The sequence below is a fragment of the Atractosteus spatula genome, chromosome 5, assembly GCF_055471065.1.
Source record: "Atractosteus spatula isolate fAtrSpa1 chromosome 5, fAtrSpa1.hap1, whole genome shotgun sequence".
In the NCBI taxonomy this organism is placed as follows: Eukaryota; Metazoa; Chordata; class Actinopteri; order Semionotiformes; family Lepisosteidae; genus Atractosteus; species Atractosteus spatula.
In genome coordinates this window covers 61,832,794-61,850,130 of record NC_142710.1, presented here as the reverse complement: position 1 = coordinate 61,850,130, position 17,337 = coordinate 61,832,794, and the positions used below count along the sequence as shown (strand labels likewise).

Genomic DNA, 17,337 nt, shown 5'->3' with positions numbered 1-17,337 from the left:
CCTTATTAGGTAAAACATAAAGGTAAAAAAAACGTTTTCATAGTTTTGTTTTTGCATGCATTTTACAGAACAAACCAGGAACAGTTATGAGAGGAAAGCAGCTTCTCAGATAAGTGTTTAGTGATTGGTGAGCTCCGGGACTCACGTACGTCATACCACATACAGTAAATATTGTCTTTTACAATCTGAGTTTACTTCAGAGTAATCAATCTCCATACTTAGAGCCACTTAAAATCACTTGGATAAACTTTTATCAAATATCCCAGGCTCATGAAATCTAGATTTAGCATGACATTTAATACAAATTTTCCGCAGTACAAGAGCATTTTGGATTTAAGTTCTATTATTAAGTTCTATTTTTATTCCATCACTATGCAGTGTTCCCTGAAAATTAAAAAGAAGAATTCATGCATTTATAAATTCAATACCGCATTCATACAGTAGTTTGCAGAACTGAACTTTTTGGCTAGAACATGTACAGTATATATCGCAATGCCCAAAATACACTTACGTGGATGAACAAGTGGAAATTATAAAAGAAAAAGCAGATAGAATGCTGGAGATTATTTTGGGCCAATCTAAAAAAAATTCAAAGGGAAGTAAGTTATTATGAAACTAAGAGATGAGCTGATGCGCACATTTTCATGCCTCATCTCGAATGCAACAAATTACAGCACAGATCCCCATAGTAAATGCACATACTGTACAGTATATAGCACATGGACGTAAAGACAAAGAACTTGACCTTGTTAGTGATTAAAACATTCTCAAACCTATATATTTATTTGAGCTGAACCTTTTTTTTCTCTTTGGACCTTTTCTGCCCGCTGCATATCTTACTGATGGCTTGGAAAGTTGTAGCTGTTCTCTCCTGTCAGCATGATAATTAGAATAAATCTCTGACTTATCCCTTGCTAGTAAAAAGACAGCCCCTGACAGCTGTGAGTTGATGAGCATGGAAAAGAATCCTTACCATTCATGGCTAAAAGACCTAAAACTGATACTTCTTGCTACCAGTATTGCCTCTAAAGTCAACTGTAAAAAGCTACTGCCTGAAATTGTGCAGTGCTATCTAAGCTTTAGCAAATATTTCTCAGACCACCATATTAAAGGCCAAAGGCTCATTTAGTTTATCATTCAACAGCATGTTTTTTCAATTTGCACAGAATAACTCTAGATCAGTATTACAAAAAAGGGAAATAAAATGCATTGAGAAATACTTGTGAGGACCTGCTAACAAAATCTAGATTAAAAGATAAAACTAAATATTTTTTAAATAAAACACATAAGAAAAGTTACAAAACAATAGGAGGCCATTTAGTCCATCTAGCTTATTTTGTAGTTAGTGTTCAATCGACCCTATAATCTCATCCAGCTGGTTCTTGAGGGATACCAGGATACCAGCTTCAATAACATGGCTGGTTGCCTGTTTCTTGCTTAGGGATCCTTAACTGCCATTGTAAGATACCTTTTACAGGAAATAAATATAGAATGTATACAGTGTTTTAGGAGATGTATTAGCATTCCAGCATTACTAATTTATAATAGCCAAAAAACTTAAACTGATTTTCTGAAAAGATACCGAACACCCAGACAGTACTACTGTGCATTCCATAAACTACGTAGGTTACATACAGTAAACATGTGAAACAAACCGTAGACTTTGCTAAGGAGATGAAAAAATACTTGAACTTATGTGTAAATATTCATAATTTATGCAGTTTGTGGAAAAAATGGGTTTATTAAATAGATCACAGTATGTATTAAAAGCCAATATCATTAAATATTATTTCAATTAGAAACAGTTCTTAATTTATAACAGAAGAGTGTCTGGGGCCTAAACTTGTTATGACTTTGAATGTGAAATTTAGTTGCAGCTTACTAAAGAAACCGAAAGTTAATGTTTCAACTGAACTTCATTTCTAACAACTGAAATTGTCTAATAGTGTCAAATTATGACAGAACCGGAACCAATAACAAAAAGCAAAAATCAAGCTCCAATTACACTCCATTTTGTGTTTTAAAGCAATGATTCCTCCTTATAAAAATTAATTGTTTAAGAAAATGCTGTACAGTATGTCAAAAATCTCTAACAATAGAAAATGTGGAAATCTTAAAACAGCAAAGATTTTTGAGAGCCAGTCCAATCTTCTCAACATGAAGGTGAAAAAATAGTACTGTGCAGTGATTGTACTCCTTCGTGTCCTTTGTACTTGCACAGGAATGTGGCATACAGTTAATACAGTAATCCATGTCAGATGATAATTTTAAAGGCTTCTGAAATGTCAGTCAAGCGTAAATTAGAGTGTACCACAATACCTTGGGTGACATTCTTTTCTCAAGCTAAACTGTGCTGGAAATAAATGGTACATACTGTACAGTAATTCTATATTCTCCTTATTTGTTTTGCAATTCAAATAACATTTTATAATTAAAACACTAGAAAGCATCTGGATGTCAACATAAGGACATAACACTGCTTTATTCTTTTACCTTTTTTGTGCTTTTTACAAACGTTCAAGGTACGCAAACAACAAAGACATCTCTGAGAAGGCCCAGTTTATATGCCATAGTCATAAACATTTTTTTGTTTATAACAACTGGCAATTAGACTGCACCATCTCTACCTTATGGCTAATGGATGCTGAACAATACAAGATGACCGCTGACAGGTGTTTTTGGATAAATGATTTCAGTTTTGGATTCCTCAGCTTTGGGAAAGGAAAGAGAAGCCTCAGAATAGAGAAAGCTAATCTTCACATTTGATAAGGTTGCATGCTTCAAAATAGCTTGTTTATTGTGGTCATTACAAAGTGCATCTGTGGAGCTTTCAGTTGCCTAGGGATATATACTAACCTTCAGGCAACAGTACATTCATGAATTAGAATATCTTACAATCCCACAATGACCCTGACAGCCATACAAATGGTCTGTACAGAGATCTTTCAGCTGTCCAAACTAAGGTCATAAAGCTCTAGTGATACATCCACCTACAGTATGCATTCAATGCATTCAGAGGCAGAACACCTACAGTAGAGTAGCTCTTGTAATCAAGCTATAGCAGGAAATTTAATTTGTTGGAAAAGGCCAGCACTACTGGAATTAAAGACAAAAAACAACACTACTGGATTGTTTTGTTTTAAAAACACATAATACTTGGGATTCTGCTATACACCAAAAGTCCAGTCTCTTTCCTGTTTAGAAAGCCAATTACTAAATATTAAAAGAAATGTATCAATGTGCACTTGCCTAATTAGTGAGAGAATCCAATGGGTGATGGGATATGAGGTGATTTACTGTAACCTGGTGACTCGAGAAAGAAAAAAAATGTGAAACAAATGAAACAAATAGCAAAACGTATGAAGAGATCCACACCTTCATGCCAGCTGACAAGTCAAATCCTCTTTGCACTGAATTAAGGTTTTCTGCTAACCACCTTGATCGATGTCAGCAGCTTGGTACTGACAAGGATTATGATACATTAATTGTTGTGTGCAACAGACCAATTGACTGTGATGGTCTGGACAGAAGTGTGTAATCTATAAGGGTTCTATAAATTAAGGACATGTTTAATTTCAATGTTTTCAACACAGCTTCTGTATGGTAAAAATACATTGATCGATATCTCAGAATCCGATTAAAATTACAGTAAAAATAAAATTAATTAATGAAAGCACACCACATACAGTACATTGCATTACAGTGTATAGAAGAAAATTTTTAAAAAGTTAATGTTTTCTAAACTCCCGGCATTTGTCTGTTGGAAATTTCTTTCTTCACCACTGTTTGGTACAAAAAATGTTCAAATGGTTGTCGACAACATGATGGTGACTTTCCATTGTGTAACCAAAAATACAAGAAATAGTTTAAAATTGGTCTAAATGTTTTGGAAACACATAAAGGGCAATTCTAAATGGTTAGATCACCTCATCAGTATGGCCAGGTTAGACCACTATCTGGGTTACTAGGCTGGGGATGGAGAAGTTTTCTGCAAGATTCTTGACTTGCAATACATTAGGCCAGCCACTGGCATTAAAGGCTGTTTCATGAGGAATGACAGCAGCCGAAAGCTTGGGAGAAATTAGAATCGTTTATTGTGATGTGGAGATTTGGCGTAACCTGCTTGGCTGAAGGCCAACCTCCTGGCCGTTGGACAGGGAGGATAGGACCCCCATGCGACCAATTGGGTAGCTGCAAAGGTGGAGAGGGGGTGGAGGAGGGATGCAGAAAACGAACGAGGAAGAGGAGAGGGTGACGTTTGATATATATGGAGACCGGTTGCTTACGACAGGATTAGTGAGAATTGCAGCAGCTGTGTCGAATGAGCTCGGCTGCCTTCATTCCTCCCGAACTTTCAATAAAAAACTCCATTTCTGTTCTGTACTGAAGTGTTAGGATAACTCTTGGTCTGAGAAACAGCCTTTGCTTTTCCTAAAATGTGTTGTGTATAAGTGGAAAAAAAAGGCAGACTGTAAACTCTTAAGACTCTTAGCTGGTGTGGGGAGCCATCCTTCCAGATGTTATACTGTAGCTAGCTCAGACACAATTTTGTTATACTTACTGTACATGATTTATGATAAATGTACCATCGCAAAAGTCTAGAGAATTTTGAAAGCAACTGAACAGTCTTAGTCTTGGCATGAGGATCAGTTGCTGTAGTTTATGAAGAGAGAGCCCAGACGTCTGCTCTGCTTGAACTGCCTTATTTCTTCTACCGTGAGATAAATGAAACGCATTTCCAGTTGGAAGAAATAGTTGTTGGCTGACACAGAAAGCCTCCCTGTCTTAATTTATCAAAGGAAAATACATTACAAGAAAAAATGGTATCTGAACACATGCCTGCAAAGTGCACCATGCAGTGGATGATGAACGCAGAAAAAAACAACTTATTTCCAAAGCATTCACATTTCACATCTCTCTCTGTTTTACAATATTTGAAAATATTCGCCTCCGCAAAACGAGTGGAGCTATCTTTTCAGTAGCTGCTGTAACCAATGGCTTCTGAGTCACATTCAGCAAAGCTTCTTTGTTATAGTCAAAGCATATGTTGCACATGGCTTGAAAAAGTGCCAGTATTCTATTTATTTCAGACTGACTGAAAAGGACAAATTTGAAAAACTAAAATATAAATAAACACCACATTCATATAAATACTGCTGTTAGAACAGAAAGATGTAAATGAAGGCAATTACAATTTAGAAAAAGCAATTTACTGAGTGTTTCCTATGTTCTTAATGATTAGTACAACAAAACTAGCATTGCATATTTTAGAAGCAATGCCATACATTTGGCATTTAGCTGTGTTGTACAATCTACAGGGGATGAAAAGCATGCTAAGGAAAATAGAACCCCCTTTTGTTACAGAATTGCACAAGGAGCAGCAGGTAACAGATTTTACTGCAAAGAAAGAAGCATTTTAGACTGGATGTGAAGAATTAACTAAATATGATTGTGGCAATTGAAAATACACTGCACATATGACGATGAAAAAGCACATATATAAAATGAGATATAAAACTACATGACTATTTTAAGTATTTTCCCATTTAGTTATTTTTTATTAAAACAGAAATAAATATTCAAAGAGTAATATTTAGAATATATAAATGCTAGTATAATTGCATGTATAATTGACGTGATATGATCATAAGGACATGATATTTATTAACATGGCAATTCCATTCAGAGATGGAGATAGTGATGACATTTGTAAAGTATGATGAGTTCACCGCTTTTAGAGTGAACTATAGCAAATCATTAGAAAGTCTGTAACGATTGTTTAAATGTCAGAAGCACGAGATAGTTCTGAAGAAGCTTAGCACTTCACACTGACACAGAGCCTTTTATCACTCTTTTTCATTATGCACCTTTTCAACGATCAGATGGCCTTCCTTGTCCTCCTTTACTGGATTAATAACATCATCTGGAACATCAAAAACCCAGGGAGCCTGCTTAAACTCATTTTGTGTCAGGATATTATTACCTGTAAAGAAATTACATTAAGGGTCATTTGCACATAAACTTAATAAGACTATGAACAGCCCATCAGAGCTCATGTAGGTTCCATACACAAAGCAATGCAACAAGACAGCTCACTAATTCTTGAAGAAAACCCAGAACACTATATTGTATAACACTGCACCAAGCATTCACTAGTGTGTCTTTCCTTATGTCAGTCATAAAATTTGATTTGAGTAAATTTACTCTGATACCCTGACCCTTTGGATTAACAGTTTAAAATGAATACAAAGCATATGAATATGTTTTCATATAATACCCTAAGCCCTTTGTGTGCCATGCATTCTCTAATTAAATTAGCTTTTGCAAAACAAAACGATTATAGCCAATACTAATGACACTGAAAATATATATTTTATGAAAAATATATTTATCTTCAACAAAACAGCTTGCCTTGGTACAGTATGTAAAAATTAATTTTAGACCTTCTCACACAAAACTGATTCACTGTATTCACTGATGTTTCTTTATGAAATCAAAAGTCTTTTGCTCCAAGCTAAAAACATCTTAAACCCAACAGCAGACAGCAGTTAACACTTTAACACCCCACTTGTAATTGGGAAAAAGGACAGATAGATAATGAAATAGATAAGTATGATTATGTCTCATTATCATCATTATTCATAAATACCACACTTACCATCAGCATCAGCTGTGTGAAATGGCTGGCTAGCATCCTCTTCTTCAGTTTCAGTGATTTCTGACAGCTCAGTTAAACTAATGGCTCCATCTTTATTTATATCATATGAACTGAATTCAGCTGGAAGCTCTGTTATGGGAAACAAAAACTGTGATGTAAAAAAGGGAAGCACTCCACATCTGAATGCTACCAAAATTATTCTGAATGTAAATTTCATGGAACAGCTGCACTTAAATTATGTCCTAATTTTTTTGGGGGGTTATGCAAATTAATTCCAAATGTGTATAATAGTTGTTTTGTGATAGCTTTAGGAGCGCATTGAACTTTTGAAACATAAAATGCGTACTGTAAGTATGCTGAATGCTAAAGGCAAATACATAATGTCAGGTAATTTTGTCCAGTGTTTTCCTTTGGCCCAGATTAGACTTTAATAGCTGCCCTGTTTGTGCTATTTCTGTAGGCTAGTGAGAGGTGGCGAATATATTTGATAGAAACAACTAGAATCACACTACTGCCATTTAAGTACCCCAAAGGCCCGCTGTTAATTGTAAAGAAGAAAAGAACACTGCTTACTGTAATTTGGTACAGGAAAACTATTGATTATATATACAGTATGTCACATGCACATATGTACAGTATATACAAGTTGTATAGGATTGACAAAACTTCAAAAATTCATCATCTCCTTTTGCAGAATGGAGAATGCTTATCTACCTGAGAAGTAGTAAACATACAGTAACATCCATTATTAGGAAGCTGCTTATTTCTGCAAACAGTCACAATGACGTGGACTCGATCCTGGATGCTCAGAGTCCAAGTGTCACGATCCGGTTCTTTCCGGGCCCTATGCGGACGACACGATCCAGAATCGTGAAGACACAAGGGGAAAAATAGTCATGCAGGAAAAGGGTCTGGAGACGGGGGGCGTGTCCAGGGAGTGCTAGTGATCCGGGGAGGTGTGGCCGAGGAAAGCAATCCATGTAAAGTCCAAACGGGGAATCCAACACAAAAGCAAGAGTCCTTAACCAGGCGATCCATCCGGGGGTTAAAACCATGAACCGGGTCGGGACCGGCAAAGGGAGGGGAATCAGGAACTGAAGGTTAAAAACATAATGGAGCCAGACGCAGCAGGACCCGGGCTCTGACGAAGCGGAAATCAATGAGAAGCACCGGATGATGTCTGCATCTGGCTTATAAGGTGGAACAGAAGAGGGGCTGGAATAAAGAACAGGTGTGGGTAATGGGACAGAACGAGGAAGGGCTGGAGCGCCCTTAAGAGGAGGAGTAACGATCGTGACACCAAGGCAGGACTACACTGTGGACGGTACACCAGTCCATCACGGGGTACACACATACAGTATGTATACATGGGCAACGTAGAGATACCATGTAATCCAGCCAGCATTCCTCTGGGATTTGGGAGGCAACCAAGACATCCAGAATAAAATCCTACTTGAACATGTGATGAACATGCAGACTACACACAAATGGAGGCTTAGATCAGAAATCAAACCTGGGACCCAAGCATTGTGAGCTAGCAGTGCTAAGTTAACCACCAAACCTTTGTGCCAACTTGAATTTGATTCACTTCCATATTAAAAACCTTGGAACAAACAATTTGCTTCAGCGACTGGCATCATTTCATTGCGAAAGACAATAAAACGCCATTATACTACCTTGAATTTTAGGTGAAGCTGAACTTTTAAGTAGTTACAGAATTAAAATGTATAATATCTTTTTCATATCTGCACATAATGAGTTTTGACTGTACATCAAACCAGTATCAGATGAAGAAACTGGCCACTACAAAGCATTATAAGGAAGAAAAGTAATTATCTAATACAGTGGAAACAATATGTGAAGGACTAACCAACTTCTTCCAAAAGCATGAATGTTTTCAAGAATATTAAATTTGCCCAAGCCGAGATCTATTTAATGCATATGTTTAAATTACTCATGCATTCACTGGACTGCAATGCATTAACTTGGGTAGCCAGTAGTGCTACTGAGTTTGTTTTTTTTTGATAAATGGTACCTTTCATGCTAAGGTATCCAAGATGATACCTTTGCAAAAGCAGAGCAAGAACAATTCCAGTTAAAAGCCATTACTTATGTTCATTGAAAAAAGAAATGCTTTCAATGCAGTTTATAGTTTCAATATAGTTTTAAAATATAGCTATAGAATTTCTGATGTCGATCGGGGGATGGGGGGGGGAGTTTCAGTACGCAGGCAATAACAGCTGAAGGTTCGAAGACCAGCCAACTGAAGGTGGTATTCTGGCACAAGCAGAAACACAGCCTTTTCAGAAGTGAGGGATACAGTAGGGCACCTCTGTGCTAAGACTTTTCTGAAGGTAGGAAAGCACTGACCCATGAAAGACTTTATATCTTACTGTAGCTAATTTAACCTTAATTCAGGAACTCACTGGCAACCAGTGTGAAGTCCTCCAGCATGACAGTGAAGTGATCAAATCAAGGTACTGTGGGTTAGTAACCTGGCAGCAGGATTCTGAACAGGCTGAAGTCTTTCATGAGGGTTAAATATAAAATTTCAAATGAGCATTTTATTTCCAAGGATATGCCATTGAAAAATATTCTTATGTTTACTGGAAACCACACCAAATAAACATTTAATAGATTTACCTCCACTGTAATGAACATTTAGTATCTCTACAGAAACACAATACTTATTAAAAAAATGGTTTCAGGCTTCAGATGTATACATTCAAACGGCAGATTACTTTCTTTGCCATAAATCTGTGGCTGTGCAATTTCTCCCCAATTTACCAGTACAACAATAAATCACAGTTTTGTAACCTACTATAAAATTAAGATACAGGACATCAGGTTGTACTAAAATGCCCTTTATAATTAAAACCACATTGCATGCATCTCCATGTATGGATTCATATTATTGCTAATCCAAGCAATGCTCAGCATTTCATGGTTCAATTCTAAGGTTTCCAAGGCAACTCTGTGGTACTAGCCAATCACAGCAGTCGTACATCTGAATGGGCTTTGAATATGTATCTCCTACAGCCAATAAAAAATACCCAATTAAATTTACTGGGCATTGTGCGGATAGAGACTGAATCAAAATAATCTTTGCATAATACATTATAAGGGTGAAAAAGGACAGTCCAATATAAATCAATGGATGACTTGGGCCTATTTTCACACTTTCTTAACATTATTCTAAAGGTGTAAAAATGTGAACTAAATTCCTAAAATATTTGTCCCTTGAGACAGCAGAATGTCAAAGTAAGGGAGTTGTTTTCCATGAGGGAAGAAACGACTGTCAACAAAATAACAGCAGTCTTCAGATGTGCTTTACAGTATGAACCAAAAGCAGCATTGTTATGTAAAAAAAACAGCTGACCAAAAATCACTGAATATGACTGAACTGTTATTGTTTAACAAACAGCAGTAAATGACAACTCTGATGGATTCCAAAGATTTCTTGTGTTTGTCTGCCAAAAATGTTGTCTCATATAACCAAAAAAGTTCAAGCATAAAGAAAATATACTGTAAATGTGGCTCATTTTTTTTAAGCAAGAGTCAATAATTAAAAAGATTTCTATTTCTGAGTTGACAAAAAATCTTAAGCATTTAACAAAGATAATGCCATCTACTGTACAGTACATACTGTAGCTTCTCAACTGTCATAAGCGCTGGAAAGTTAACTGTTTCTGACGGTATTGTAAAAGATTGTTTGTGCTTTAGTATTGTGGAAAGTAAACAATAATTTGCCCTTTTATTTTCAACCACTTAGTTAAGAAGAATAATACTACTTTTAGAGAAAATAAATATAGTGCATTAACAGGACTAAAGAAATACTTTTTAAAAATATGTTTTTATGTTAGAAAATTCTCATATTATTGTTTTATTCAAGGAGCATATTAGAGTTATCTACTGTGTAACAGCACTATTTAAAGCACATGGGCTATTGACCATACTAGTATTTGTAACACAGTTCCATATTGTGAAATCACACCTTACAGAATTCTGCAAGACTACTGTTCCGAACAGATTAAGCCTATTCAGAAAAAAACGTCTTGTATTCAGAAAATCCGCAGGTATCTCAATTTTACCTCCTCCCCAAAATCCACAAACCGGACACCCCTGGACGGACAGCATGTAATTGTCCAACTACTTACATCTCAGCCTTTCTCGACAGCCTCATGAGACCGCTGGTTGAAGATCTTCCCTCATACATCAAAGACACCAACCACACGCTCCAACTTTTTAATGATTTCCAATTTCAGGGCACCGAATGCTACATTTTTACCATGGACATCACATCTCTGTACACCGTCATTCCCCATAATGACGGCCTTACAGCCCTCAAGCACACGCTGGACAAACGCACAGTGCTTGATCCACCCACCCACACCCTGGTACGCCTTGCAGAATTGGTCCTCACACTGAACGCATTCTCTTTCAATAATCTTTTTTACCAACAGGTCAGTGGAGCTGCCATGGGCACCAGAATGGGACCCAGCTATGCCAATATTTTTGTCGGCTGGGTAGAAGAATGCTTCTTCGCTTCCTACACTGGCTATGTCCCTGACCTCTACAAATGATATATTGATGACTGCGTCAGTGCCGCCACATGCTCCAAAGATCAGCTTGAGTTCTTCCTGCACCATTTCACCAACTTCCACCCGTCCCTCAAATATACGGTTAACATATCTTCCACTACCCTTCCGTTTCTAGACATCAACTTCTCTATCAACTACCCCCGACTGTCCACTTCAATTTATTACAAACCCACGGATTCACACAGCTACCTCCTGTACAGCTCATTTCACCCCAATCACACTAAAAACTCTCTTCCTTTTTCACAGTTGCTTAGGCTACGACGATTTTGCAGCGACGACATCGACTTCGAGAACCAAGCCCTCGAAATGTACTCCTTTTTCATCAACAGAGGATACCCCAGCAGTGTGATTGACAGGGCCCTTGCCCGAGCCAAAAACACCCCCTGGACCATCAACCCGATCAGGAACTCCCGCCGTAACAACCGCATTCCTTTGGTGCTTCCTTACCACCCTAACACACTTCCTATCCCCAGGACCATTAACCACAACTTTTCCATCCTACAGGATGATCCCTCCATTGGGGCCCTCTTTTCTGATCGCCCTATCATCTCATATTGCCGACCACCTAATCTGCGTAACCTCCTTGTTCACAGCTCCCTTGACCGCCCTCAACAACCATCCACACCAGGCACTTTCCCTTGCAACAGAGCTCGCTGTATCACCTGCAAGTACACATCCACCACCACACTCATTCAAGGCCCCTCAGGACAATTCCGGATCACCCAGACAGCATCTTGTACCTCCAGCAACCTTATTTACTGTATCTCTTGCAGTAAATGCCCAGCCATCTACATTGGAGAAACAGGAAGGAGACTCGGACACCGCTTCAGAGAACACGTCAGGGCTGTGAAGATTAAAGATCTCTCCAAGCCCATTGTTTCTCATTTCACCTCTGACGGCCACGACCACTTTAATCTCTCCGTCTGTGTTCTCAAAGACGGTTTTCCGAACTCATACATCAGAAAGACCACTGAAACTAAAATTATTCTGCAGCTAGGATCACACATTCTCCCTTCTCTTAACGACAGACTTCTGTTCTTTTAAATTTTCTCCATTCATTGGAAGTTTCATTTCACACCTCTCTGCACCCATTCTGACTTCACACCTCTTGATTGGCCTCTCTTTCTGTCCCCTGCTCCCGCCTCTCACTCCTCCTCCCTCCCAACCTTTGTTCTCCCGCTACTTTACCTTTACCTACTGCCCTGTCTCTCTCACAACTGAAGAAGGCTCCACGGCCGAAACGTTGTGTTCTCTTTCTTCTTTTTTTCAGCATGGAATAAACCTATTACTTGTTCCTTTGTATTCAGAAAAGTCAGCTTTAGAACAGCACAGACATTCTGTGAGTTTTCTTCAACAGTACTTAAGAAACAAATGTTAAAATTAAAAAAAAACGAAAAATACAATTTCAACTTTAGTTTGGAATAACAAAGCACATATTTTGCTGTGAGGAAATACATCCAATACTACATTATTTTTTTATAGATTCAATAGGCTTAAGGAGAATATGTAATAGGTTTATTCCATGCTGAAAAAAAGAAGAAAGAGAACACAACGTTTCGGCCGTGGAGCCTTCTTCAGGTGTGAGAGAGACAGGGCAGTAGGCAAAGGTAAAGTAGCGGGAGAACAAAGGTTGGGAGGGAGGAGGAGTGAGAGGCGGGAGCAGGGGATAGAAAGAGAGGCCAATCAAGAGGTGTGAAGTCAGAATGGGTGCAGAGAGGTGTGAAATGAAACTTCCAATGAATGGAGAAAATTTAAAAGAACAGTAGTCTGTCGTTAAGGGAAGGGAGAAGGTGTGATCCTAGCTGCAGAATAATTTTAGTTTCGGTGGTCTTTCTGATGTATGAGTTTGGAAAACCGTCTTTGAGAACACAGACGGAGAGATTAGAGTGGTCGTGGCCGTCAGAGGTGAAATGAGAAACAATGGGCTTGGAGAGATCTTTAATCTTTACAGCCCTGACGTGTTCTCTGAAACGGTCTCCGAGTCTCCTTCCTGTTTCTCCAATGTAGATGGCTGGGCATTTACTGCAAGAGATACAGTAAATAAGGTTGCTGGAGGTACAAGATGCTGTCTGGGTGATCCGGAATTGTCCTGAGGGGCCTTGAATGAGTGTGGTGGTGGCTGTGTATTTGCAGGTGATACAGCGAGCTCTGTTGCAAGGGAAAGTGCCTGGTGTGGATGGTTGTTGAGGGCGGTCAAGGGAGCTGTGAACAAGGAGGTTACGCAGATTAGGTGGTCGGCGATATGAGATGATAGGGCGATCAGAAAAGAGGGCCCCAATGGAGGGATCATCCTGTAGGATGGAAAAGTTGTGGTTAATGGTCCTGGGGATAGGAAGTGTGTTAGGGTGGTAAGGAAGCACCAGAGGAATGCGGTTGTTACGGCGGGAGTTCCTGATCGGGTTGATGGTCCGGGGGGTGTTTTTGGCTCGGGCAAGGGCCCTGTCAATCACACTGCTGGGGTATCCTCTGTTGATGAAAAATGAGTACATTTCGAGGGCTTGGTTCTCGAAGTCGATGTCGTCGCTGCATAATCGTCGTAACCTAAGGAACTGTGAAAAAGGAAGAGAGTTTTTAGTGTGGTTGGGGTGAAATGAGCTGTACAGGAGGTAGCTGTGTGAATCCGTGGGTTTGTAATAAACTGAAGTGGACAGTCGGGGGTAGTTGATAGACAAGTGGATGTCTAGAAACGGAAGAGTAGTGGAAGATATGTTAATCGTATATTTGAGGGACGGGTGGAAGTTGGTGAAATGGTGCAGGAAGAACTCAAGCTGATCGTTGGAGCATGTGGCGGCACCGACGCAGTCATCAATATATCGTTTGTAGAGGAGAATATGTCTGACAGCGTGCTTACTAACATGCAGTAAAGCAATTCCTGATTTAAATGACCCGGATACTTAGCCTAGAAAATTGCAATACAGTCTTCTAAGGCAAGCACATATATGTACAGTACCAGGTGAATGGTATCATTCGTTTTACAGTGTTTCAGGTGCCAGTACATCAAAGCAATCAATTGGAAATGGCAGGTCTATATTTACATTTTGAAGTCTGTACATTTTACAGAATGAGCCTGCAGCATCTATTTGGTAAATTATTCCTTGCCCTGGGGCTAGTGTGGCAGGCAGCTGCTAACATTGTCACTTGACTAAATGGGTGTATACCAGTGGTGGCTAGAGATTGTATGCTTAGTTTCATCTGTTCTATTCATGACCTGATCATACAATATGTATAGCATGTAATATTTAAAGAAAAAGTTAGTTGACAATTAGCTGGTGAACACAACATTTAACAACATTTGATGAGTCTCTAAGTGTTGAATCTCTAAGATGAGCTTTCTACTCTTGGACTTGGTGACCCCAGTGCCTGATGTTTTTCAATTCACCTAGATTTTCAGTTTCACATTTGAACCTTACTTAAAACGATAATCTGACTAATTGACAACTGGCAAAATTATTCCTTTTATTTGGGCTCCACTTAAAAAAGCCAGCTCAGTTGGAACAAAAATCAGCTGACAGTAAAGTCATAGCACAGCTCAGTGAAGTCTTGAAATAAGTTTTAATTAGTTACAAAAGAAGCCATTTTACAGAGAATACCCAAGAAAACACACAAATTGCATCTTCCTGTAATGCTCTGCCTTCAGGAATTTTGGTGGGGGAGGTTATAATCTGAGTACAGCCCTGGTCTCTCTCTTGTGTTGCCATGAATGAGTATCTTTTAGAAGTGATCACTAGGGAATTTGTATAGGGAATCTATACAAATACTGTACATGTATTTCCACACATGGCACAATTGATAGTTTTCACAATGGTTATCCCTGCCTTCCAGTTCAAAAAACCACATACAACAGATGTCTGTCTCCCCTTTTCACAAAGTAGATTAGATCAAATTCTATACCTGAATAAAACCAGCGACAGATTGAAAACTTACCAACAATTCTAAAGCTCACTTCCATTGCCGTTGGTACTACTGTCTTTGCTTCTGCATCCTCATGCAGTTCTGTTCCTTTCGTGGAATGAAGCACAGTTGAAAAGCCACGGGTGTAGAGAGAAAGCATAACTGCCAGCAGTAAATGGGTCTTCATTATTAATCTGTTTAAAGCAAAAGATAAGTGCTTCTCAGTGTTCAAAGGCCTCCCTACCTTTCTGTCAAATGACAGAACTCACACAAATGGAAAATCAATTATTTGGAACTTAAAGGAAAGAGATAAGAACAAAACCACGCACTTACTGCTGGAAAAGATGAGATGAATAATAAAGTGTTTACATTTGTGAAGGAAAACAACAAAAGCCATTTTGCTAACTTTTTGTTGGGACCACATACAAGTTGGCTCAACCCGTGAATTTCTTTTTAAGCAGCTGATGTATTATACATTTGCCCTAGATGGTGTTAAGCTTACTTTATTAACTGAAAACCCAGGTAATGTTACAAAACTCCTGAACTTCCTTTCCATCTCTGAGCGAACAGGTCTTCTATACTAAGACATGATCAGGTGCTGGATAATTCATAACGGTAATTTATTTCAGTATACAGTAGTGAACAAGAAACACGGATTTAACTGCTGTAGAATGGGTATCTCTAATTTATATTGCCTTCTTGTCAAAAGCTTGTCACAGAGCTGGGGCTCTAGGTTCAATTCTGAACCTGGGGTGCTATCTTTGTGGAGTTTGCATATTCTCACTGTGTTCACATGGGTTTGTGCCGGTGCTCTGGTTTACTCCATAGTCCAAAGACATACTAGTAGATGACATTGACTTTTGGGAAAATTGGCGATGGCGAAATTGTGGTATACAGTATGTCTGTACAGTATGTGTCCTGCGATAGGCTGGTGGCACGTCCATTGTGTTTGTGTTTACCTAAATACAATAACGTTGTGTTGTACCTTTTCACAGCTCATTTCACGGTCCATTTAATTTTCCTCATCAGAAAGTTTTGCAAATGCTGGTGATACAAGAGTTTTCCATTCCAAAATTTACGTACAGAATTGACGTTACAGCGGCTTGTTTGTAATTCTGATTTTGTTAATTCTATTAATCGCAATTCAAAGGTTCGCCATTTTAATCGAGCTACGTGTGTATCGTTCGAAAAACGTAGTAACTAAGTTTTAAAATGATAAACACGAAATCACGTCAGTTTTGTAGCTGCACATAAAAACGTTTTTCCCCCGTATATAAATATTTGTTTAATCTAGTCACCCTTTCCTCGAAGATGTTGTAAGGGGTAATTCCAAAAAACTAGCAGTGGTATAGCACGGTTTTTATCCAATATGTACAGCTGACACATTTTCAAAAACAACGGAATTTATTTATTACTTCACCTCTTTAAAGACCACAATGTTTCGTGCCGGTAAACTTTGAAGTACTTACTTTAGACTTCCCTCTTCTTCTTCAAAACGAAGTGCTATCTGAAAATAAAAAAAAAAGTTACCACTCGTTTGGCAGGCCTCTTCTACGGAAACGGGATTATTTTAGAATTAGATCACAGAATTTCTACTTTGTACATTACTCAGAGACACAACTGACCTACATAAAATATAAGTGTTTTGTACAACGCTTTACCAAGCTTCAGTCTTGGGCAGGGCCGTAGTGTACAGTACGTATGAGGTGGAACTGCACCACCTCTTTGTAGTATACAGCAGGACATCTGCGTTGACAGTTTAAAAAGGTCTCCATTAAACACACGCAGACAACCGGCAGGAGAAGACAAGACGGTGTCATGACTATTGTGCTTTCGGACTTGACATAAGAAATGTTTATTGTCTGCATTTCAAATAATCCACTCCGAATCTAAATATTTGATGGGGACAAAATAGAGTGCTATTAGTAAGTGCTGTTTCGTTATTCATTCAGCCGGTGAATCCGTTTTCCCTCGATGTTAACTAAAAACGGGAATTTAACTGCTTTAAATAAACTGGGTTACAACATATTTTCTGGAAATCTTCTGACATTTTGGCAGTTTTCCATTGAGTTCTGTTTAGGTTTCTTGCAGAAATTAAGACTTTATCTGACGGGTCTTGGATTAAATTCAATGTGGTGCAGGGGGTCTACTGAGTGTACAGATGAGTGAAAATCATGCTGGTTCTTA

The 17,337-nt window shown here is 38.5% G+C and overlaps 1 protein-coding gene across 1 annotated transcript; it reads right to left on the bottom strand.

The window, feature by feature from the left end:
• Window positions 1–2,449: 2,449 nt before the first annotated feature.
• LOC148835405 (uncharacterized) lies at window positions 2,450–16,690 on the bottom strand. Its single transcript, XM_088917365.1, has 4 exons — window positions 16,620–16,690; window positions 15,184–15,344; window positions 6,659–6,787; window positions 2,450–5,983 (listed from the first exon to the last, which is right to left on the bottom strand). The coding sequence occupies exons 2-4, from the start codon at window positions 15,335–15,337 to the stop codon at window positions 5,847–5,849; spliced, it is 420 nt and encodes a 139-aa protein (XP_088773491.1). The 5' UTR covers window positions 15,338–15,344; window positions 16,620–16,690; the 3' UTR covers window positions 2,450–5,846.
• Between the last annotated feature and the right edge of the window lie 647 nt (window positions 16,691–17,337).